The sequence below is a fragment of the Abramis brama genome, assembly GCF_963993115.1.
Source record: "Abramis brama genome assembly, chromosome: 8".
NCBI lineage: Eukaryota > Metazoa > Chordata > Actinopteri > Cypriniformes > Leuciscidae > Abramis > Abramis brama.
In genome coordinates, this window is record NC_139970.1 from 39,616,814 (window position 1) to 39,642,465 (window position 25,652).

At 37.5% G+C, this 25,652-nt stretch overlaps 1 protein-coding gene across 16 annotated transcripts in view; it reads right to left on the reverse strand.

Moving 5' to 3' along the window:
* Positions 1 to 251: 251 nt before the first annotated feature.
* The window catches only part of tns1b (tensin 1b), a 245,918-nt gene continuing 220,517 nt past the window's right edge, over positions 252 to 25,652 (reverse strand). For 10 of the 16 annotated variants that reach the window (XM_084123216.1, XM_084123206.1, XM_084123218.1 and 7 more), the window contains 13 exons: positions 23,549 to 23,644; positions 20,894 to 21,068; positions 19,026 to 20,071; positions 17,606 to 17,692; positions 16,611 to 16,739; positions 15,485 to 15,580; positions 11,664 to 11,741; positions 9,579 to 9,650; positions 8,564 to 8,590; positions 6,784 to 6,949; positions 6,009 to 6,077; positions 5,670 to 5,699; positions 252 to 4,126 (listed from right to left, as the gene is read on the reverse strand). In XM_084123216.1, coding sequence (XP_083979342.1) covers positions 3,985 to 4,126; positions 5,670 to 5,699; positions 6,009 to 6,077; positions 6,784 to 6,949; positions 8,564 to 8,590; positions 9,579 to 9,650; positions 11,664 to 11,741; positions 15,485 to 15,580; positions 16,611 to 16,739; positions 17,606 to 17,692; positions 19,026 to 20,071; positions 20,894 to 21,068; positions 23,549 to 23,644 — 2,213 coding nt within the window. In that variant the 3' untranslated portion in view covers positions 252 to 3,984. The remainder of the gene's footprint in view (positions 4,127 to 5,669; positions 5,700 to 6,008; positions 6,078 to 6,783; positions 6,950 to 8,563; positions 8,591 to 9,578; positions 9,651 to 11,663; positions 11,742 to 15,484; positions 15,581 to 16,610; positions 16,740 to 17,605; positions 17,693 to 19,025; positions 20,072 to 20,893; positions 21,069 to 23,548; positions 23,645 to 25,652) is intronic. The other 6 variants (XM_084123219.1, XM_084123215.1, XM_084123220.1 and 3 more) reach the window with 1 other exon arrangement.

Here is a 25,652-nt window from a genome sequence, read left to right on the forward strand (position 1 = left end):
GCTATGAAAGAGAGAGTTAGAAGTAATGCATTGCCAATCACTGACCAGCCACCAAGGTTTCTTTGTGTGCGAGTTTATTTTCCTCTGTATCTGACCGAGCACTGTGGAAAAAGAGGCCCGGCCTCCGACGGGACGGGTGCTCTGACAGTCACATCAGTAAAAGCAAATACCTTTCACTCAGAGCCGTTCAGTGTAACGCTGTACCTCATGCACATGCGCTGAAGCATCAAGAAATGCACAAACCAGGACTCTTTTTCTAGCAACAGTGTACTTTAATGTAACTGATTTGGATCGCTCTTTAATGTATATTTTTTTGCCAAAACAATACAATGAGGCTGTAAAACTTGAAGCAAATGGTTCTGTACAGCAATAGTAGCTCATTCACACATTCTAAGTCTGTTAACAAGTGGACATAAAAATATATATATATAATAATACAACACTGCTGACTAATACATGGAGGAGTAGGGAGCTGGTTTTGTTGGAGGATCTTTTTTGTGACTGCCTAGATATTTTCAGGTAAATGCAAAAACAATTTCTGTGTGGTTTGGAAATGATTGAAAAAAAAAAAAAACGTGTTGTTTATCTGAGCCTATGCACCGAATGAAATGTCCAGAAAGGCAAGCAAAGCAAGTAAATACATATTCTAGTGTGCGAAATCACTCTTACACCATGTCTACACCAGACCCGTCCAGTTTGACAAATGTAGACGGCTTCCAACTCAACTGTCGACACTTTCTATATTCCAGTGACTTAATTATGCTGGGTTTTTTTACTTGCAAATATCATACATGTGAATTGATTGCTCTAAATTTAATTCATTATGTATTTAAATGTCGTCCTTATACATCAAAGTCAGTTTGTGATGTCTATGGCCTGCTTATTTTAACCATCTAAGCAAATATGCACATTTGTTTCAATGCTAAAATTGTGTCTCATTCATGAAAGGTGACAAATTAACTGTTTAAACTGTAAATTCATTCTTATGTAAACTGAGTAAGAGTGGACTTAATTCTGCACAACTTTCAGGCCAACTTTATGTAAAAATATGTTGGTATTTTAAAACAAGCCATGCAAAGTGGATTTTAAGAAAGCTTGCATTTTGACTAAAGTGTAGACGGGAGCTTTCCAGTGTAAACACGGTGTTGCTGTTATAATTGAAGCAGTCATTCTTATCTGATGTTTTGCTATTTTTTCAGCTCCTGATCGTTAAGTGCTTTGCATTCTTTTGGAGTAGTTTTTTAAGGCTAAACAAAAGGGAATCATGGCAACCAAACACAGTTGAATATATATCCGTCATAGCATGTGCATCGAGTCAAAACAGACTGCCATGCCAAAAACAATAAGCCGCCGTTCGCAAACCACCAGACAGTGATCAGTTCTCAAACATATAAACGTGAAATAAAATCTTTGGCAAAAATGAAGTATTTACATACAAAAAAAAAGCAATAATTGTTTTGAAGACATAGGACAGTTATCAGGGTGGCGTGGGTCGAACATCCTGCTTAAACTAAAAGTCAATGGGTATTTTCACCTCAAATCACAGTTAAAACACTGCAGTATTATTTTTAAACTAAATTTAGCAAGGATTCAGAACTGGTGTGTAAATCGAAGGTAATTCAGAGGATGCATAGATGGAGATATGGCTGGCAATACCTGACAGCGCCTCACGATGGCAGTATGAAACAAAATACTGGAATCTGCCTGAGAGAATCAATGCGAGCGACTAAACAAGTGGGTTTCGCCGAGGGCTGAATACTGGGAGGGAAAGGACGCCAAAATAATAATAATAATATTAATAATAATACAAAAATAAAGACACTTCCTTACTTTTCTTTACACAAAGCCTCTTGCAGAAACACATCAGCCAACTCACTTTATCTAAAGGAACTTTAGGATGTAATTCTTATATATGCAAAAGCAACAGTGAGTTCTACTTTGAATCCTATGTCGATCTAAAGCTAAAGAAAAAAGGATGTGAGAAAATATCCAATAATGACAAGCTTTCCAAATACATACACTTTACACCATATATAATAGAATGCTCCTCAAAACCTCATGATTTTGAAATATTAGTCAAAATAAAGAGTATTTCTTTTGGAGGCTAATCTTTATGTAGACTATACAATATATCTATGGGTAAATGAGTTAACATAGCGCAAAAAAAAATATTATACAATAAATATTCAGTAAAATCACTTTTTGAAGTATTTTATATATACTTAGCTTACTTTGGGGTAGAATGATAGTGTGAGTGTGTTTTAAGCGAGGCATAGAGATTCAGTGACAGATTCACACCTTACTGCCAGATACACAATGATACACACTCAGACCTGAAGAGAAGAGAGCTCAGCAAGTGGAGACCAGGAACTGAATGGTGACGCTGGACACTTGATTTGTCTTATATGTTGCTTCACTCAGCTCAGATTACAGCTATCTACTTGGAAAGTGCAACGGAATGGCACTTGAAGTCGGACGTCCATCTATTCCTGTGATTTCAGAGATATTTCTCCAAGCGGAAGAAGGTGAATGCAGAATTTGGAATAATATCAGTCCAGATTTTCCGACGCAGCCAGGAATCCTAATCTCACATTGTTCGTGAGCCTGGTTTCTCCCAAGGTTTATTTCCTGCCACTGTCGCCTTTGGCTTGCTCAGTTGTTCCTGCTCAATTAATATACAGAAACATTATATATTTGACTGCACTGACTCAACCAGAGAAGAACATCTTGATCTGATTGTCTTCTGTACAGCTGCCTTTGAATTCACTTTACAACAGACATTGTTATTGAACTGAATTGAATCAACATTGCACTGACAATATTTTTTTCTGTAAAGCTGCTTTACAGCTGAAATCTGTTATTTTCCTGTTTATTACTGTGAAGCTTATTTGAAACTATCTGTATTGTATAAAGCACTATATAAATACATGTGACTTGACGGTATGCATGACGTCATGCGAACATGGCGGCACTGAAATAGATGTGCACAGACAATGATGAACATTCACTTTTAAGCAAATAAAAATGTTTTTTTCGACAACTATCCATGCACAACAAAAGCAAGCATTGCACAGAGGATGCAATTTGGGTGCTATACTTTTTGTTTCGCAGTCAAACACCTGCAAAATTGAGTTTCAGGCAACAGAAAATTTCAGTAGAAATGTCTCATATCCGACTTCAATAATGAACCTGGAAATCTGACATCAGGTGCCATTGTATTGCACTCTTTCAAGTAGAGAAACATCAGTTAGCTGCTGGATATTTCTGGACCAGAGGTGAACGAAGACGCTGAATTACTGAATCAACAACTCCAGCATCCCACGTTCTCTCAGAGGAGCATCTTTGAGGGTGAAGATGTCTCACCCGTCCTCACTTAGCTTCTCCCAGGTCTGTTATATGCGAGGGACCTTCAAAATCCCCACAAGGTTTTGAGTTTATCCAGAGTGGACTGGAAATTGCTTTTAGTTGGCATATGAAGTGGTCTTGCACTTGTAGCGTGAAAAACAGGACTCGCTTTGAGAACGAAAAGAGTTCATATGTACAGTTTTGACGAAGCAGCTGTGGTTTACCAAGATATACAAGAACGCTTGAATAATGATTGGTTTGTCCTGACTGCTCTCTTATCTTTGGTACATCAGCCCCAGATTTCAGCCTCCTCATCAACCTTTTTTTTTTTTTACTTTTTCTTATCCTTTTTTCCTAAAAAACAAGCAACAAAATCACTGAGATCATTTCCACGTCCCCTGCGAGTGAGATGAAGATCACCTCCTCTCTGTCCTTCACTCCTCTACGCCCACAGTGCACTTCCTCTGTCCCTCTTCCTCACTACCGTCCGAATAACCCTTCCTCACACATTCACAACCACACGTACACGCAGCCTCTCACCCAAACATACAGAACGAAAAACAGAAACGTAAAAAAAAAAAAAAATAATTAAACAGAGCAGAATGGAAGTCCTCCAGAAAGCAGCGCTGTGTGAAGAGTTCACCGCTTCTGAGAGTTGATCATCACTTTAGAGACGAAGTTGACGATGGCTGTGGCCGGCTGATCGGGATCCATCTCAGCGAACAGGTGACTGACGTTGTCTGTTGTGCTGCCTTGCTTTCTGGCCACAAAGCCAAAGAACCTGTGAAGAAAGAAAAAAGAACCCTCTTAATATGCAGTATTTGAGTGAATCTAAAAAGAACATTTCCAGGTCACTATCCTATGGAAGCTTGTTTCCGCTCCAGAATAATAAATTCAAAAGGTATTTGTGACTTTTTATTTCACAATTCAGACTTTTTTTCCTCACAATTCAGACTTTTTTCTAAGAATTGCGTGATATAAAGTCGCAATAACGTGTTATGAAGTCATAACTTCGAGATATTAACTCGCAAATCTGTCTTTTCCTTCAGAATTGGACTTTATAACTCGAAATTGCGACTTTATATCTTGCAGTTCTGAGAAAAAAAGTCAGAATTGTGAAATAAAAAGTTGTAATTATCTTTTAAATGGTTTTCTTCCATGGCGGAAACAAGCTTCCATACTATCCTCCCCAAAAATGAATATAATTAGAAAATGATTAGGCTGTGAATCTAAAAAATTAACAGACTTCTGTGATTAATCACACCTACATATATATATATATATATATATATATATATATATATATATATATATATATATATATATATATATATATATATATATATATATATATGAGGCATGTGATATATATATATATATATATATATATATATATATATATATATATATATATATATATATATATAAATTGACTACCAATTTCGGAGTCTAAACTGTTTCTCCACCAAATTTTTCGGGGTTTGTGGGAATCATATACAAACTCCACCAAGTTTGTGGGAATCATATACAGTAATAAGAATGTAATAAGACCCCTACCTCTGGTCATAAAAACATGGCTAATAATTTCTTATAGCAGTATTGTACATATGAGCTCTGGCACACATGGTGACATTAGTGAACATGTTGTGAAATGCACAACCCTGCTTTACCGCTGAACATATAAACCCTGCAGTATTGTTCCTTCTGTGGTGGTATTATATTCAGGCTTCATCTCCTGAACCACAACAGCAGAATGATGTTCGCCGTGATCATGTGCTTTCATCCTCAGTCCAGTCCAATGATCTATTCTTCCTCTCTAACATATCTGCCTACTGCATCAACAGCACAGCGCTTTATATTCCAGAACAATCTCTTTCAAACTCTGCCCAGATCGAGCCGTGAGGGCTGTCACATGCCTCATTGCTCTGAGAGCGTAAAGTGTCTTGTGTTCTGAGATCTGCTCAGATTGTGTGTGAGAGGATCATATTATACCTTTTTTCCCCCCTGAGGATCACTTATATCACTCATATATAATAGTCACTTATAAAAGTTTTTCAAACGAAAAATCCTGTATGTTCTGTGGCCTCAGAGAGTAAATCATCATGACACACATGTGTGAGGGTTAGCAGGCTAGCATCAGGTTGTGTTAGCAGCACAATCCCGCTCATTCATCATGACATCCCTGAGCATAAGCATTTTATCCCATGATGCACCAGGGAGGGGGAGCAGCGCTTGACACTGATGCATATCTAAACTGCTTTCAGATAACAACGTCTGCTAAGCTGCAAAAGATCAAGTTCTTTGTTATCATAGCTGGTACTTACTTTGCAGTGCCACCCTCAGGTTTGCTCCACCTGGAATGACATTGAAACAGATTATAGATGTTTAACTTCGGGATTTGACAACTAAAGCATTAGCTAAATAACAGTAACACATTTTATTTATAGAGCATTTTTGATATTCTCTTAAGGTTAAATTAGCTTTAGAAAAATCCTCAATTGTAATAATGAGCAACATCAACAGAAATACTGCAAAAGCACCACTAATAAAGCTAATACACTTATACATAGTTCTGATCCTGTCAGATCCACAGATCAATGTATAAATGCGGTGACATTGACTTTTGTGTCTAAAGTAATGCTAATGTTTCAGGGTTTTCTTACTTCCTCTCCTGTGGATCAATGTCGCAGAACGTGACCGTGCTGATGGGATAATGACGCCTGAAGAAAAGCCTGTGGAAGAAAGTATGTGCTTTTAAAACATGTTCACATGTAGCTTTTGAAAGAAAGAAAGAAAGAAAGAAAGAAAGAAAGAGAAAGAAAGAGATGAGAAAGAATGAAACAAAAGAAAGAAAAAAAGAACGAATGGAAGAAGGAAAGGAAGAACGAAAGAACAAACGAAAGAAAGAAAGAAAGAAAGAAAGAAAGAAAGATAGAAAAGAACGTACAAAAGAATGAAAGAAAGAACAAACAAAAGAAAGAACGAACGAACAAATGAAAGAAAGAAAGAACAAAAGAAAGAAAGAAAGAACGTACAAATGAAAGAAAGTACAAAAGAAAGAGTGAACAAAAGAAAGAAAGAAAAGAACGAATGAAAGAAAGAACAAACAAAAGAAATAACGAACAAATGAAAGAAAAAAAGAACGAAAGAAAGAATGTACAAAAGAAAGAGCGAACAAAAGAAAGAAAAAAGAACGAATGAAAGAACAAACAAACGAAAGAATGAACGAACAAACAAACAAATGAACGAACAAACAAGAGAAAGAAAGAACGAACAAAAGACAGAAAGAAAGAACAAAAGAATGAACGAAAGAAAGAAAGAAAGAAAGAAAGAAAGAAAGAAAGAAAGAAGGAAAGAAAGAAAGAAAGAAAGAAAGAAAGAAAGAAAGAAAGAAGGAAAGAAGGAAAGAAGGAAGAAGGAATGAAAGTGTCCCCTCACTTCCTGTGGTTGTCAGTGAGCGTGATGCCCTGCGCAGACACTTTGAAGTGAACGATGGCTGAGGAGACAGCACTGCTTGTCAGGGTTTCTGAGATGGCTTTAGAGATGGCCTGAGGTCCAGTCAGAGACTCCATGTCCACTGAGTTGATGTACAGGACATTACATGCTGGGAAACACAGGGAAACATGCACTGATGAATAGCCATGTGGCATCGGCAAACAATTCAATTACAAGCAAGATGCACCTTTAAATAAACTCTAACTCTTCACACATACTGTGATCTCATCAAACAAACACACACATATCATTAGTATATTCTGCATTTGCATAATCCAGTGGTTCTCAAATTATGGTTTGTGGGTATTATTTATATATCATTACAGTATTTAATAATATTTTGAATTAGCTTTTATTTAATGTTTTCAAATGTATTTTTAATTTTAGTAATTTTATGTGCTTTTGCCATTTTATTAGTTTTTTCATTTTTTTTTTAGATTTCTATATTTTTATTTCAGTTTTAGTTTTAGCACATAAAAGTTTTAGGGCCCTATCATACACCCGGTGCAATGCAGCGCCAGGCGCGACGCAAGTGTTTTTTGCTAGCTTCAGCCCGACGCGGTTATCATTTTCACGTCCTGCGCCACGTTGTTTAAATAGCAAATGCATTTATGCCCATTTGTGCGCCCATGGGCGTGCTGGTCTGAAAACGAGGTGTGTTCAGGCGCATTGTTGGCGCGTTGCTATTTTGAGGAACTGAAATAGACTGCACCATTGACCAACTGAAACCTGGTCTAAAGATAATGGTGCAATATTACTTTTATTTAAAGAGCACGTTAATAATATGTGCCTATAAGCGGGTGCACAACGCACGTACACTTTGTCCCGTAGATGGTCAGCTTGCACGCTTTAACCTCGCGCACGAGCAGATCCGTTTGCGCTCTGGAGAAGTGTTCAGTTTTTCCGCTTGCAAATTCCGCCATATTTTGATGGTAGTGAATCCGCCATGGTGCGAGCGCAACTGGCTTTTAAAAGGAATGGGAGATAAGAATCTGATTGTTTTTTTGCACGTTGCACACCCATTACTTATTAAGAGAATAGGGACAACCCTTTTAGACCACGCGCTGGTGCGCCGACCATTTTTCCCGTCGTTAAACTAGCAAAAGTGGATTCGGACACTCCCTAAGTGCACTTGCACCATGTGCTTTAGACCATGCACTTCAGTATTAGTGCTTTATTTTTAACATATACATTTAAAATATTCTTTGTATTTTTTCTTCTTAAATTTGCACAGTTTTCACGGTCTTCAAATGCAGATGATGGTTTGTATACCAGTTTATCTTTATTAAAATAACTACATTACATCTACATTGCTATAGAAATATTTACTTTACCAAAATATTGCAACAACTTATTAGCATTCATGATTGATTGGCGTATGATTGGGCCTTGTCTTAAAGCCGGAGCTGAAAAGAAACTGAGAACCACTGGCATCATCTATCAGTAGATCCATGCATAGTAATCTAACATCAGTCATGAAAGAACATGCCATATTCAATCAGAAAGGTGTTCTTGAAATACAATCGAGGCCTTGACAGACAGCAGCAGCCAAACAGTTTTTAGCAGACAGGTAAAGGTGCTTCTGGAGGTCTGAACCATCATCACATGCACAGACAGTAAAAGAGGAGTGCGGCTCTCTCTAGACACGGCAGTCAAAGTCAGGTTAAACACGACAACACAGATAAATCAATGAATTAAACACGCAGAGCATCACTGGCTTTACCATGGGAGTCAGATGAACTCTTCTGCCCTAAATCATTTCCACAGGAGTGACACCAGGGTGGAGAAGAACATGGCAGTTGATATCAGATAATAAACAAGTAAAAATGCTTGGACTAATAGAATAAAATTCATGTATCAAGAGAGCATTAATAAAGAGCTAAGATGGATAAAAATTGCTAATAGATTCAAATCTACCAATAAATGATCATTTTCGAAGGCAAAACACTTAAAAACCTGAGGAGATTATTATTTAGGGGATTTTGCTGAATGAAGTTGTGCTAAACACAATGAACATTAATGCATTTAATTCTGTTTTTGAACAAATGTTCCAGATTCAGTGCATCACTTTCATTGACATTGTAGATTTTATATTACGGTAACACTTTATTTTACATTGTCCTTGTTACATGTACTTACAATAGTAATAACAGTAAATTATGCATAATTACATGCAATTAACCCTCAACCAAACCCTAATCCTATAGTAAGTACATGTTGTTAATTAATATTACTCAAAACTTAATTATATAATTTCACTCTAACAATGATAGCTTAAAATAAAGTGTAACCTAACCTATATTACCTATTACCTCTATGAATAATATATAGTTTCTCGCTGTAGTTGAAGCAAGTAAATATTAACTTTTTCTTTTTACAAATTAGTTCACATTCTCTAGGTTTCCATTTATGTATAATTCATGCAAATTCAATGTATTATATCTATCAGTATTATAGACATTAGCTATTTCACTAGCATTTAAGGCATTATGTTAATTATTGCATCCAAATGGTATAATCAATCTTTTGGAGTGCTCTCGGAGTATACATTTATTTGTAATTTTAACTGTTGGAAATGGAGTGTAAAAGTGGACTTCAAAGATTTCTTATCCTGTTGCGCCCTCTATAGGCCATGATCAACAACTAGTCAACACTAAGCTAAAAAGCATCATGGATGGCATTACTAGAGCATACTAGTCTGTGCAACCCCTATTAGACATTGATGTAAATATCCTCACCTGCACCCTGTTTGAGCATCTCTGCCGCCGGGTTAGTAGGTGTTGCAATCTCAGGTGATTCCTCCAGAGGATCTATAAAAATGACAGGAGGTCAGAGTTTAGACTGTGCATATTCTGCGCTACGATCCATCATTCTGCTGCGGGAATTCTTGCTAGGCTAGGAATCAAAGCGCCTGGCAAACATGCGTTCACTCTGTGTTTGAACAGGTCCGTGGCTTCATGCCCCCTGACACCTGGATGGCATATAGCAGTTGGCTGAGGATGGAGTCAGCTGAACACGCCACAGTGCAAAACTCAGAAAACACTCACGATTATTCACCCTGGGCAAACAGGACATACATCATCATGACAGAGGTCATGATGAGTGGGAATGTACAGTACATGTACGCAAACTCATACAGTGGGCTCCAAAAGTCTGAGACTACTAGTGAAAATAGTACTTTTTGCTTTTAATGACAGCGGCGCTCAAACAGACATGTTTAAACAAATGAGTGCAGATGCATCAGGCTCTTATATTTATGCAAATTGTGCAATAGTACATTAAAATGCTGGATAAAAACACTAAGATGCACATTAAAAAATCTGAAATATGCATATAAACCGTATTCGCTCCCATGAGAAGTATGCACGATAAAAACACATTTACCAAATCCATTTTCCAGACGTGCATATAAAATAATAATTTGACTTTAGGTGCGGTCACACCATGTTGTAATTACCGTAATTACTAGATTTCAACTTGTAAAAAGCATTCATGTCCTCTTAGAGCTCGTAAGTACAGCTTGTAAAAAGCTCTATACCACCTGATTCATTTAGGCATTGATAGTGTTCCCATAAAACAACAATTCCCAGTCTGAGGACGTGCAGCTCCAAATAGAACTTCACGTGTCAGATATATATAAAAAGCATCAGCAGCTTGTGCAGTGGGGAAACCAAAAAAACCCCCAAAAAACAACAACTTGATTTTGATTTTCCTAGAAGAGATAATTCAGTTCTCTTGAATCATGGAATGAAAATGCTGCTTTATTTGCAGATTTGGTCTATATTCTTATTGTTCACAAACAGTAAATTCAATTTTCAACTTTCATCAAAACATGGCTAATGTCACACATTTGATTAGGGACCTAGAAATAAAATAAAATAAAATAATAATAAAAAATAAAAAAATGTTATTGTTTTCCATTTTTCAAAATCCTAAAATTGCTTTCACATTTAAATAGGGATGCACCAAAAATGAATATTCTGGGCTGAAACCAAAAATTCTGGATGCACTTTGCCGAAAACCGAAAGAAAAAATGCTTTTTAAAAATTATTTATTTCTTATTTTAAATTAGCTTTTTTGGTATAATTGTATTAATATTAGACCTTTTAATGAAATTCAATAATTGTAATGATACAGAATTTAAAAAATACAAGCATAAAAAAATAACCAAAATTGTTTTGAAAGTAACACTAAAATTGAACAGAAAATACATTAATATTAAAAATAAATGTATTATTCTTTATTCAGTTCTATGTAACAGAATCAGATTTAACAGATATATGTTTGACCAACTACCTAAATAATGTATTGTCCTACTAAGCTATTATTAACAGAGCGTATCGAGGAGCGGATCAGTGAACAAGAGGGTAGCGTCATTTTACCAGAGTTGCCCAGCACGGCTATCCCACACTCACAGTAGGGCTCTTACAAACAGAAACAAGTATAATACTACATAGAAATGTCATGTTGCCGCGTTATTTGAGCGAGACTTTGCTGTTCCGATAAGCATGAGCGGTACATGAGTTGAGCGTTCGCATGGGCCGTTAGCAACTGAGCCACATCCAAAGTCGAGAGTGAAACCTGAGCGCTGAACACTGAGGCGCATGGCGGGGTGGCATATATTTTCGGCTCATATTTTCACCTCATATTTTCACCTCTTTCGGCCAAAAAACGAAAATGCCATTTTCGGCCAATACATTTCGGCAGCTAAAATTTCGGTGCATCCCTGCATTTGAAGAAAAAACAAATGCCATGTTTTCAGAGTGGTCTCAGACCTTTCAGGACCCCACTGTGTGTTTAGAGAAACAGATATGATTTCTCACCTCTGGTTGGTATGACTAGTTTGCAGGGTAGAGCCAGTGGAGTGATGGAGTGCTGGTAGACCAGTGCAGACAGGCAGCCTGGACACAGAAGATGAAAACAAAATTGGGGTCAGATTTACGAGCGGAAATCAGAGGAGGGCATACTTTACATTACAACTGCCCTGAAGAGGTCAAACTTTGATGCCAGGCCTGGCAAACCGTAAATCCATGTTGCTGAAGAGTTGTGGCAGTGAAAGTTAGGAGGATAGGAAGGACAGGAATACTAGCATGTGGCATGTGGTCTTTCTTTATTAAACCCCTGCTTCAAATATTTTACTATATTAGGGAAAACTAACTCTGGATGGGCTTTGTTAGGGTAAAATCTTTCCTCCTGCGCATGAGAAATTGCTACGAAGCTGCGAAACGTCCAGGTTGACGGTGGAAAGGAGTCATTGTTGCCAATTTAAAATGTTGTTATCAGCTTTTAAACTCTCCTCCTTCAGCAATCAGATTTTATCAACACTAACAGGAAATGAAGATTGTTTACTCATTCCACTTTAAGGCCCCTTACAAGAATTTGTTCACTCTTAAACAGCTACTCGCCTTACATTTTTTCCAAACCCGACTTTCCTCTTCCCATGGAGTGAACGAGGACAGATACTGTCAAGCTCAAAAAAAGACAAAAAGCACCACAAAATTAGCCTATATGACTTGTGAACGATAATTCAAGTCTTCTGAAGCCATATGATATTTTTGTGTAAAAAAAAAAAAAAGACCTAAATGTGAAAATCAAATATGGCACTGTAAAAGCATTGTGTCATGTTTGACATCAATGATGTTTGGTCACAAAATCGTTTTGTCAAAAGATATCATATGACTTCAGAAGACTTTGAATACAGCGCTTAAGATGCTTGGACTACTTTTATGATGTTTATGGTGCTCTCTGTCCTTTTAGGAGAAAAGAATGAAAGATTCTACAGAAATTCACTTTCTGTATCTACTAGGGGAGTAACGGTTCAAATTACTCACGATAAGGTTTTTACCACGGTTTTAGGGTCACGGTTTTGGTTGGGGGGGGGGGGGGGGGGGGGTGATTAAGTAAATTAGAAAACATTATCAAACTTCAAGCAACAGCACAAATAAATACAACAGAGCAAAGATAGAAATAAACTAAACAGTGCTTTTCAGGTTATTTAGGTACAGTATCTTTCAGGTATAGAAACTGAATAAAGAAATCAAATGTGAAACAACATTGCATTTAATCTTCACTGTATAAATTAAATAAAGATTAATCATTATTAAAGTCACAAAAGCTATTCAGTCAAGAGAATTGAGTGATTTTGTCTTTTGCTGCTTGATTAACATTAAAAAACACATACAGCAGGAATATTAGGCTGCTGTCACTTTAATACCTGGTTCAGATTACACAATTTTAGCCCGATTTTGGCACGATCCGTTTGATGTAGGGTGTCGTGGGGATTCGTAAACGACAACGGGCGTCGGAACGCAAGATTCGATCGTTTCATCTCATATAGTGTGTCATAGTGGGCGACAACCTACGTCGCGTCTGCGATGCTTCACGACATCATGACAGAAAGACTAGCATGTTTAATTTTTTAACGGTCCTCCACGACGGGTTCTGTCAAGAGTGAGTGAGTATGTGAGCGAGAGTGAGTGTGCGCGAGTGAGTGAGAGTGCGAGCAACAACGAGTGTGTGTGTGTGTGCGCAAGTGAGTGACAGTGAGTGTGTGTGCGTGCGAGAGCGATTGTGTGTGTGCGAGTGAGCGATTGTGTGTGAGAGGTGAGTGAGCGAGCGACAGTGAGTGTGTGTGTGTATGAGTGAGTGTGTGTATGTGCGAGTGAATGTGTGTGTGAGACGGCTCGCGATGCAACGTGTAGTCTGACATATTTCTTGTCCACGACATGACAAGATTTTTAGGAGTCAAAATCGTGTAATCTGACACCGTGACTATCGTAACAGACACAAAAATCTTGTAATCTAAACCAGGCATAAGACTAATGGACGGATCCAGTACACTGATAATGATACACTTAAGTTGTCTTTCTCGACTGTTTTAGTTCACTTAAGACATAACAGACTAGGAATACTTGCCAAGACAGGCATGTTGACAATTTCTGTGTGATTTTGTCCATTTAAGCGCAAGACTTGAAAAGAGAAATCAATATTTGCGTGCAGTCTGAGAGGCAGCTTTCTGTGTGTGCGCTTTGGATGAGTGCTTAAATTAGTTTATTTTAAACACAGATAGCATCATGTGATGTTCAGGTCTCTCCTGCACTTGTGCGCTATCAACACCCGGGTGATGACGGCGTAAATGACTGCTCATATTAAGATAATTTAAGGCGAACAGCGGTGCAAGTGCGTGCCGAACCATGGGTGGAGAACGGTATGGTTCGATTTTTTTACCGAGAACCGTTACTCCCCTATAGCCTGACTACGTCAGACTTCGTACTTCCGCTCAATTTCATTTCGCTTCTGTACTCAGTCTGAAACAGCGTAATAGCTTTCCGTTTTCCTCCGGCCTGAAAACAGCCGGCCAATCAACGAACAGAGGGCGGGCTGAGAGCCGTGACGACGTAGACGCTGATTGTACCGTGGATGCGTAGATTTACTTCACATAATCTGCAAAAGTCGTTCAGAGCCATGTTCACTCCGGTATTTCGCTCGATGGTTTTGTTTTCGCATCATACATGTTTACAGTGGAAGTTAGATGCGGCTGAGCATGCGCATAACACACGCCATAACCAAACGTTATGTGAATGGCTTACGGGTAACCAATGATTTTAAACTTCAGACAAGCGCCCCCCCGCCTCCGCGAGAAAGAAAACTCTTTTCAATTATGCCATGCCAGACTCTTTCTACGAAGCAAAGCGAAGTAGCAGAGTTTGGTATTACCAGGCTAACTCCCCTAGTATCCACAGGAACAAATAACAGCATACTAATTTGAAATTACATGAGGATGAACAAATGATGACGACATGTTTGGGGTGAAGAGTTTCTGTGAGCAGTGGGCGTCCTGGCAGACTTCCAGCGTCTGGAGGAGTGGAGCTTAGATACTATTGTACATTTATTAACATGAGTGTTATTCCCGAAAACACAGAATTCCTGCCAAATTTCCCCCACACCTGCTTTCGTTCTCACACAACACAGTTTTTCTTTGTCTATTCTGCTTTTCATAATAAACACGCAACGCAATGGTTACCATAACAGGATGTTTGAGCTCTTATGCAAACGGCACAGCCCTGATTTTTTATGTCTCCTTATTTGATGTGGAACAGGGTATATTGGAGAAGACAGCTCTGTCCATTGAACAGACTAGGCCTCCGTGTAATGTGGTCAGCAGACAGTAAATTAGAGAGGGGCCGTCTTTGAGATGTACTTAATAATTTCAGCTGCTTCCATGCTGTCGTTTGGACTACATGTGTTCTACAGCTTTCTGGAAGCTACATGGACAGCTTGATTTAAAGGGAAAGATTCACATGTTAACTTGTACTGAAGAGCAAAAACCACACACGCATGTTCTACAAGCTTGACAGATTGCGCTTTCACATTAGTGAACATTCAACAAATCATTCTTGTGTCAATGTTCTGAGCCATGTGGAGCAAGGAAGCAACATAGGCAAAAATCCTGTGAAATATATATATATATATATATTTTTTTTTTTAAATGCAAAAATGAATTAAAATTGATTAAAGGGATAGTGTACCCAAAAATTTAAATTCAAATAGAGCATGTATGTAGCAACATGCTAACACCTAAAACGGCTCAATAGTTTTAGTACAGAGCTTTTGTTTCATCAAAAATGAAAATTGTTTGATTTACCAAAGTATGGCTCGTTAGGGCAGCCCTTCAGTCTCACGCCCTTCGGACTCGTCTCAATAAGAAAATGTCTCACCAACTCGTTAGTGACGTCTCCAGCTGCAATAATGAAAAATAAGAAATAATATATTTGCAATACAATAATTTTGTCATGATATTAAAAAAAAATGTCTTTGTGTTCATTTATTTAATATAATAAACATAAGCAAATGCATTTATTTATTTATTTTATTTTTATTTACTTAATGTAAATAAATAAATAAATAAATAAATGTGGAATTATATGAGTAGGAAGAGCATGTATAAGAGACATACAACTAGCACAGCAATTTAAGAAATCAGTTTTCTGGTACAGTGGTCAATTATGTACTTTGTCATTATACAAAAATATTTGACCACAGAATGTCACTTCTGTCAGGACCACTATCTTCAAATACGAGTGACAATTAGCATACAGTTAGGATTGGCGGGCAAGAACTCCCTGCGCATCCATGCAGCCTAGCATGGATAAGAGCAGCAATAACCCCCCTTAGGGTGAACAGAACAGAACCAACATGAATGTATGCAGATATCATTAATTAATTTTAATGTACAACATAATTAGAGAATTTTAGTCTGATTCAGGGGTAATCAGAATTCCAAATCCTGACTGAGGAGAGGAGGAGCTGGGGAGGGAGGAGGGTAATCACTCCTGAGAAACACGATATCTGCTGATAACACTGAAGGAGCTTATAAATGTATACAGTGATAGGCGTTGTATTCCTATAGGTAGACGTGGATCAGCTGAGAGTCGGCTGATGCAAGCTTGACTAACGTGACCTGCCAGAACTGATGCTATGCTTGATGATTGACAAATCACAATCAACTATTTCAGAAAGCTGTATTGAAAAATATTGAGTTAAGGAATGAGTAGATGTTTTACAACTAGGTTAACCACTGACTTTTGTTTTCATCATGAAACTGCATGTGTTTTAGTGTGTGTTGTTGGGTGTGTGTGTGTGTGTGTTTGTGTGTCTGCTGAGGACACAACAGGATTATGATCCAGGAGGGGTCAGATCTCCTGTCTGGAATGCATTTGGCAAATTATTATCTGCATTAGCCACATGCCTGGAGGAGGCACATGAAATACCTTTCTTTGTAGGCTGCGCTGTTGGAGGTGGTGAGGAAACTTTCATGGCCAAGCCGTAGGCCCCTCTGAAAGAATGACTGTCCCGAATGACAAAGGCTCCAGGCTCTTGATCCTTCAGCATGTTGATCGCTAAAGCAAGGGAGGATATGGTTAGATCTCCATAGAATATCATAGTACATATATATGTAAAAAAAAAAAAGAAAAAAAAGAGAGAAATCCTTTCCAAAAAGGCTATAAAAGTGCAGTTTAGTGTGTGAAAATCCCAATAATAACCAGCAAATATGAAGATTTTGTCCATAGCACTGGACATATAGTAGATACTGACACTGGATAGATAATAGAAACTTTATATGAATCTCTCTTTTTTTTTTAATAAAAACCTGTATTAATAATAACAGCTACATTAATAATGCAATATAATAATACAGTATTAATAAAAATCACAGTGACATAGGCTTTGTTAAAATGCCCTACATGCAATAAGTTGATGTACTATTGATTTATGACATGATTGATTTTTAAATATGCATACAGCAGAAGTACCCCCCCCCCACCCCCATTATACTGTAATTCACAAGTTGGAGATGTGAAGGTGAAGGCTATAATATGTTAACAAATTGCTGCAATGTCCCCCGCAGTTTAACACACAGAGATAGGGAGTGAGTGAAAGAAAAACCTTGCTAAGGAGGTTTATTCGTTATCGTTAAGACAAGTTAATGAAGCAACAGATGCAGATGTTCGCTGGATTTAACTAAGCACATATGTCCAATGACGTGTGATGTCACTGCATGTGCTTGCGCTTAGAGAGGTCTCCAACGCAGATGATCTAATCCAATAAGAGCACGGAGGAGAACCAGATGTGGAGACCAACAGAGATTGACCTCATATAGGGTGGCGTGAGACATATTTTACTGTTTATGGGAGTTATGAGCCTCCATTTGGGGGTCTAAATATAGATAAATTAACCCTGGAACATACATATACTGCGTCCTTACCTTGGTCTCTGGAAATATCGGCTTTATACCAGTATTTGGACGTGTCCTGGACAAACTTCACGTTCAGCCTAGTCTCTGGACTTCCATCTGGAGAATGAAATATGCACTTTATTTAGCAGTCCATCAGCTGTAAATAGATATTAGTTTAGTATGCCTAAGCTAATGAATGCACTACTCTTTCAAAACTACACTAATACACACACCTGTTTAAAATTACTGTCAGGATCATCAGTGTCTTATTAAATTATTGACAGCAACACCTATAATAAGCACAAGTTTCTTACAGCCCATAACACCATGTATTATTACAATAAAGTACAGGAGGCTGAATGTATATGTGAATACAGTCACAGCTAAACGGTGTTGTTAGAGATGCAGCATAGCATATCTGTAATACAGCACAGCTTCAAATCTCTTCTCTGAGAAAATGGTTGGTGCATAATAAAAATATTAAGGACAGAATGATATTTTAGTACTATACTAGAAGAAATGCAAGAAGAAATAGTCTGTGACATGTAAACAATTACATAATGTTATTTTATGGGCACTTATCTGTAGTATTTATGGGCACATATTTTCAGGAATATTCATTGTTGTCTAATTCATTCTTTCCCTGCCATTGATGGAACTTTCTGTAATTTATGACACAACGCTTCCCCATTGATGGAATTTTCATGTTTTTCAATGTTATAGAGTAGGGGGCGCTATTACACATCTTCTGATATATTGAGACATGCTCTAATATCTGAATATGTTGAGTCCGCTTTTCATATCTCTACTATGGTCCATAAAGTTTATTTATTAATAGTTTGGGGTAATATATTTCAAAATGTAATATATTTCTGCGATCAAAGCTTGAACTTTCAGCATCATTACTCCAGTCTTCAGTGTCACATGATCCTTCAGAAATCATTCTAATATGCTGATTTGAGTCAGTTCAACTTTTCAGAACTTTTTTTTTTTTTTTTTTTTGGAATCTTTATTATTTGATGAATAGAATGTTCAAAAGAACAGCATTTATTTGAAATCTTTTGTAACATTATAAATGTGTTTACTGACACTTTTGATCAAATAAAGTATTAATTTCCTTCAAGAAAAAATATCCTACTTCACCCAAACTTTTCAACGGTATTGTATATTTATTATAAATAATATCCAAAACTCAATGTAATACAATACAAAATTATATAGATGGCTTTAATGTTTATGATTAATTCATAATGACAATTAAATGTATTAAAAACTACACTACTAGCAGTTGTGTAGAATTAAAATAATTTTTAATATAAATTTTTAATATATATGATCTTATTTACATTCAAATGGCAATGCAACCTTCTTGCATTGTTAACTGAAACAGAATTTAAAGGCATTCCATTTCAACTGATACCTAGTGGAATTTATCTTCATAAAGTCTTACCGCACATGTTAAGTTTGGAGAAATCAGGAAGCGTGTTGAAGAAATGAACGCTTGGAGTGCTGCCGCCACTGGACACCGGCGAGGACATCTTCCCGTTGAGCGTTCCGTAGGACAGTCCGCCATTGGAGCGATCGCTGCTGGACATGCGTCTCTTCTCGGGGAGCTGAGGCTGGAGGGCAGGGCTGCCCTGTCTGAATCCCATTCCCTCTGTGTATCCGGCCGGAGAGACTGGGAAAGAAGGTGTGGATGGAGGCTGGTATCCAGAGGAGCTGCTCTGGCGGGACAGGGCTCCGTGACGCTCGTCCGGGGTGGTGTAGCCGCTGTACATCGGGTGCCTGTCCAGACTGGGGCTACCCTGCGGTATGGACGTGTGGTGTCCCAGAATGGGACTGCCCTGACTGGGATGTGTGAGTGAGGATTGCCTGCTCAGGACGGGGCTGCCCTGGTTGGGCTGGGTAACGGACGGCTGTCTACTCAACACCGGGCTGCTTTGGTTAGGCAGAATGATCGGTTGGTTGAGGGACGCCTGTCGGTTGAGGACCGGGCTGCTCTGGACAGCTTGTCCCATAGGCTGCCTGTTGAGAATCGGACTACTCTGAGTCCCGTGGGGGACAGGATACTGTCTGGACAGCATCGGGCTGCTCTGCGTTCCCTGGGTCACCATGGTGTGTCTTCCTTGCATGGGACTGACAGACATTCCAGGCAGATGCCCGTTGGCCGGGGTCGGCTGTTGGCCCAGAACGGGGCCGTCCTGATTGGCTAGTCTGTGCTGAAGGTTGTAAGCGGACGTTATGTCGGGCAGGACAGTGTGGTGTCTTGTGCCAGGGCTACCGGTTAGTGGCTGGATGGTTGTGATGTTGTTTTGCACAGGCCCTGGCAGCGACGGGCTGATATCGGGGGTGATGCCAAACATGCTGCTGGAGGAGGGGTATGAGGGTGTGGGTGTTTGGTATGTTCTGTCGGAAGGCTGGGAGTGAAGGACGGAGTCAACAGTAGCCTGGGACAAAGAATTCATTCCCACCCCGCTATCGGCCAATGTGCTTTCACTGAAAGACCACAAAATAAGAGAACTAGAATTATTATAAAATATGCACTAGTATGGCCCCCTTTACACTTGACATTAACCCTGTAAAACCTGATATGTGAAATAATAGTCTATTTTTTTAAATGGAAGTTTATTTAATCGTTCGACAAAAATAAAAACACTTGTTGAGTATCATGTTTGATACATAAGGCATTTATAGCTTATATGATATATTGAGAATATGAAGCTTACACTCGAGAAGGAAAAAAAAACACCTTAATTTTATTGAGAGGCCAAAACTGAGCAAAAATATGCAATTTGTTGGTGTTGCTGATTTTTTAATATGGTCAAAAGTAAGATGCAATTCTGATAGCTTATAAATGAATGAGATTTTTTATAACAATATAACAGGCTACTTATATAAAATGCATATACATATCAAAAACATCTCCTAATGATATGTGAGTTGAATGAAAATTATAAAATTTCAGCAGTCTCTGGATACTAAAATAAGCTGCAAAGTGGACCAAATTTACACCACTACTCAAAAGTATGAAGTATGAAACCAGTGTTGTTATTAACTAAAACTAAAACTATTGAAATTATTTTTATTTTTTTTGTCATTGAAATAAAATAAAATATTAATATCAGATTAAAAACTTTAAAAATTACTCAAACTGAAAATGAAATAAAAATTAAAGCTAAATAGAAAAATATTTATTAAAAAATTTACAAAAGGTCATACAATTATTAAAATGAAAATATAAAAAATATATCAATACATGTTATGAAAGTATATAAATAATACTACTACTGTATAAACACTCGGGCGGTGGTCACTTACACTGCGTCTGGGCTCTGAATGGGGCTGCTGGAGGACAGAGGAGTGTTGTAGGCATGGGAAGGCCCGACAGGACGAGCTAAGCTGTCACTGTCATATGTTGGAGACACGGGCGATGCTGGCGGCCCACCTGACACTGCTGCCGCTTTGGCCACAGACTCCACATAGCTACGAGGCTCTGGCAAACAGACAAAGGGAAAAATACCAGTGAGCACAAAATATTACAAGAGTCAAAACAGATGTCCAAAACATGACTTGATCATATTAGTTGCTTTAAATGAACATTGATGGAAATGAGTAGGTTTAGATAATCAATATTATTTTTATAAATGTATATATATATATATATATATATATATATATATATATAATTTTTATTTATTTGTTTACATCTGACCCTGATTCATGAAGAAACTTCATTAAGGTGAACCATGGTTTATGTTGCTTGACCAGCATGATAAATTGATTTGAGAGAGATGAGTAAATGTAGACGACTGTTATATGTATAAGATAAAAAAAATAAAAATAAAAAAAGCAGAAGGTGAAGTCGTTTGTATGTACAGTAACACTAATTCTAAATCTGGTATATTCTTACCTTCCTCATCCTCACTCTCTGTTTTCCCGAAGGCAGAAGAATAAATCATAAGACAGAAATTTTAGAAGTTCAAAGAGACGTAGAGAAGATAGTGTATAATAGTGTAGATAATCGTTATTTTAAATGGGTAGTTGATAGTTGAACACTTTGTCATTATTTACTGACCGTCATGCCTAAATTAATATCTTCCGTAAACACAAAAGCACAATCTGTTTGGTTTCCGTATCAGGAAATTGGAAGGTAATTGTGTTTTTTTTTGTGTGTTTTTTTTAAGGGGCATATGACTTGTGCATTTTATCTCTTTTTGTAATTTACAGAAGGAAATCATTTGTACCGATATGAGGGTGAAAAAACAAAGAGGACATTTTCACATTTGGGTGAATTATTACTTTTAAGAAAACAAAAAGAGGGAAATGCAACCAAAGAAAACAATGTAATCTTCATTCACATTTCTTGCTGCTCCGAATACCAGCAGGCCACAGTAGACATTAAAATACCAGAAGTAACAGGCCTTATCATCAATAAGCACATGACATCATTTAACCTAACTATAGTAGGACAAAGAAGCCCCTGTGACACATCATCTCGTAATAATGTTAGCGTGTTTACCGTATGTATTGCTCTTGTTTTAGCAGGCCTCAAATTAACTCCCTCAGGAACGATGCTAAAATCAGCCCTGCATGAGAACTTGTTCTAAACTAAAGAGTCTCCGCAACTCCCCATGGGATCCTGTTACCTCAGAGTCTACAAAAACGACATAGTTTACGCCCGCTGGCCTCAGGATGAATCTCACCAAACCTGCCGAGACAAGACCGGGTCATATATCACCCCGAAATTCAAAGGAAAGAAATAAGAAATGATAAAGAAAAAGAAATGTGGACATGTTTTCATCAGGTTCACCCCGGAAGACATGACAAATTACTGCTTTGAATTGAAAGAAACAATTTATCAAATAATATTTTTTGCTGAGCTTGCTAATACCAAGATTAAAAGTAATCATTTCTATGATATGATGAAATATATCCTTAGGACAAAGAGAACGGGTAATCGGTTTAAAAAGGGCTCTGTTCCAAAAACAGCAGACTTGTTGTCTACTAAGGGAACATCCTAACTGAAATGGAACCTCATAACTGACCAGTTTTTAGCTCTCAACTTTGATAGCAACTCTGAAATACACAGTATTATTTTATTTATTATTTTGATTGAGTTTGGTGTTAACATGATGCTAAACTAAAAACATGATACTCTAATAAGAATAAAATTATGTACAAGTCCATTTGTAATTCAATTAAACTAGACTGCACCATCTTGGATGGACAATTTCCACTTGAAAATTATGGGAATGTCTTTTCTGTTCCTCACAGAAACACTCCCATTCAAAACATTGGGGGTCAGAAAGATTTTTTAAAGAAATTAATACTTTTATTCAACAAGAATGCATTAAACTGATCAAAAGTGACCGTAAATACATTTATAATACTATAGGTTTCTATTTAAAAAAAATGCTGTTCTTTTGTACTTTATATTAATTAAATAATCCTGAAGAAAATTTATCACAGTTTCCACAAAAATATTTAACAGCACAACTGTTTTCAACATTGATAATAATAAGAAAGTTTCTTGAGCAGAACATCAGCATATTAGAATGATTTCTAAAGGATCATGTGACTGAAGACTGGAGTAATGATGCTGGAAATTCAGCCTTGCTATCATAATATAAAAACTATAATTTATTATTTTAAATTCTAATAATATTTCACAGTATTGCTGTTTACTGAATTTTCAAATAAATGCAAAAGGCAGCACACACACACAAAAGTTAACAGAGCACAGTAAAATGATCCCAATATAACCGCATATGAACAGAAAACAGCAATCCATTTAAAGATGTATGAGCTCACGGCTCAAGAGACGAGAAAAGGAGAAGGGGAAACACTTTGAGAGGGAGAACTGAAAGGATATTTTGATATATGGCCCACAAGATGCATTTGATCTCCCTTTAAGGAGCAAGTCTTAGACGAGTGTCTGCATGTGCATTTCTGTATGTGTGTGTAAAGTCTCACCTGAGCCCGCCTGGTGGAGCAGGATCTCAGCAGGATTGTGGGGCTTCAGGCCCAGGAAGGACAACGGTGTTTTAGCCAATCCCGGAGGAGATCGACCTAAAGCGACACAGAGCACACAAAGAATTGTATTATTCAGAGTGTTATCACCTAAAGCCTTCAGCACAAAACATACTCTATAAGCAAGTACGTCAATGCAAATGATTATAGCTTGACAAGCTTGATTTCACGTATTTCTGCACTCGGCACTTTTTGAATGCAAGAACGCATCCTGCACGTACATATGTATATACAATATATATTAGTGCTGTCAAATCGATTAATTGTGATTAATTGCATCTAACATAAAAGTTTGTTTATATATGTGTGTGTACATATGTATACACACACATATACACATACACACACACACATATATATATATATATATATATATACACACACACACACAAATATTGTATAAACAAACTTTTATGTTAGTTGCGATTATATATATATAATTGTTTTTCTTTATCCATTTTCCAATTTAGTTAAAAATTCATTTGGACAGTTCACACATTGAGAATCGCATATGAACGTTTTTTTTTCTCTTTTTTTTTTTTTAACAGGTTAAATGTGTATTTTTAACAAATTAACATTTGCATAATTAATTGTACTAAATTAAACAGCCCTAGTTCTGAAATACGCCAGACAGCGATTCATATTGTATTATGTAATGCTGCAAAGGTGTGCTATATTGGTCTCGCTATGTTTTTAACTAGCTACTTGAAAAGCCCAACACACATCTGGTTAATGGCACAGACATTTGAAGGTAACTCTATCCCCCCCTTGAGTACTGAGGTTTGTCACGCCAGCGATGCTTTTGCCAACCATTCATGTCTGCATTTGCGTACTTGCACAAAGTATGTTTCTGTTCCTTAGACCTTATAATACAGATCTGTGTGTACCACTTTCATCTTCAATGCATTAGCTTTCGACAATCTTATCAAAGAGACCAACTTCCAGATCAAGAGCCTTTGAGAGACTGCCGTGGTACACACTGAGCTTTTAAAGACAGCAGACTGAGGTGGCTATTTCAGTATGTGACATGGCTGGGGAATGAGCTAATGTCTCATGCTCTGTGGCAAGGCCGTGCAAGCGCCTCTTTAAAAGAGTTAACGATGTGATTAACACTCGCTGTAACGATGCCCAGTCAAAAGAACGAAAACAAGACAGATCATGCAGACAGAATACACCTCAGCTGAACAGATCTCCAAAACGTCACATTGAAAACATTCAAGACCTCACTACACAACAAATGCTACGAACAACATGACGGGTGACTCAAAAACAACGAATAAACAAAGGTGCCCAGCAAAAAAAAAGAATGGTGCGAACACACAAATGGGGAAAATAAATGGTGATGTGACCACAGAGCTGTGGAAAGCAGCACACTTGAAGAAAGGGAGGATTTTGTGTTTTAAAAAAACGTCTCTAAAAAAGAACAAAAATGTAACAAAAAAACTAAAAAAAAACTTAGCCTAATACTCAATTTTGTGTATTGTTGCATTCTGAAATGTGTCAGAGCAGAATGCATAATGCAATTCACATTGCACCCCAAATATGATGCTTTGAGTGGAACAATCTTATTCTATCATGCTTGATCATTTGCATAGTTTAAAAGCCTTGTTTTGCTGCAGTAGTTGATTGACAGGTGAACAGGCAGTCCTCTGAGGCTACGTTCAGACTGCAGGTAAATGTGGCCCAAATCCGATTTGTTTGCTCATCTATTTTTGTCATGACAGTGTGAATGACACAAACCACATGGAATCTGATCTTTTCAATTCCGATTTTGGCCACTTCCATATGTGGTACTAAATACGATATAGGTCAGATGTTTTGCAATGAGTCTAAATGGTCATATCAGAATTCATGCGACTTTTACATCACTCCAGAGTAACATTCGGCACAATTCTGTGCTCATGGGAGTCCCTTCAAAGATTTACATAACTGAATGTTATCAAGACCGTTTCGAAAGGTAGTCAAGTGAAGGACATTGAACTTTAAGTATTACAGTGACAGGCAGCTCTATATAGTGTAAAACTCATTTTTTTTGCATCATTGTCTT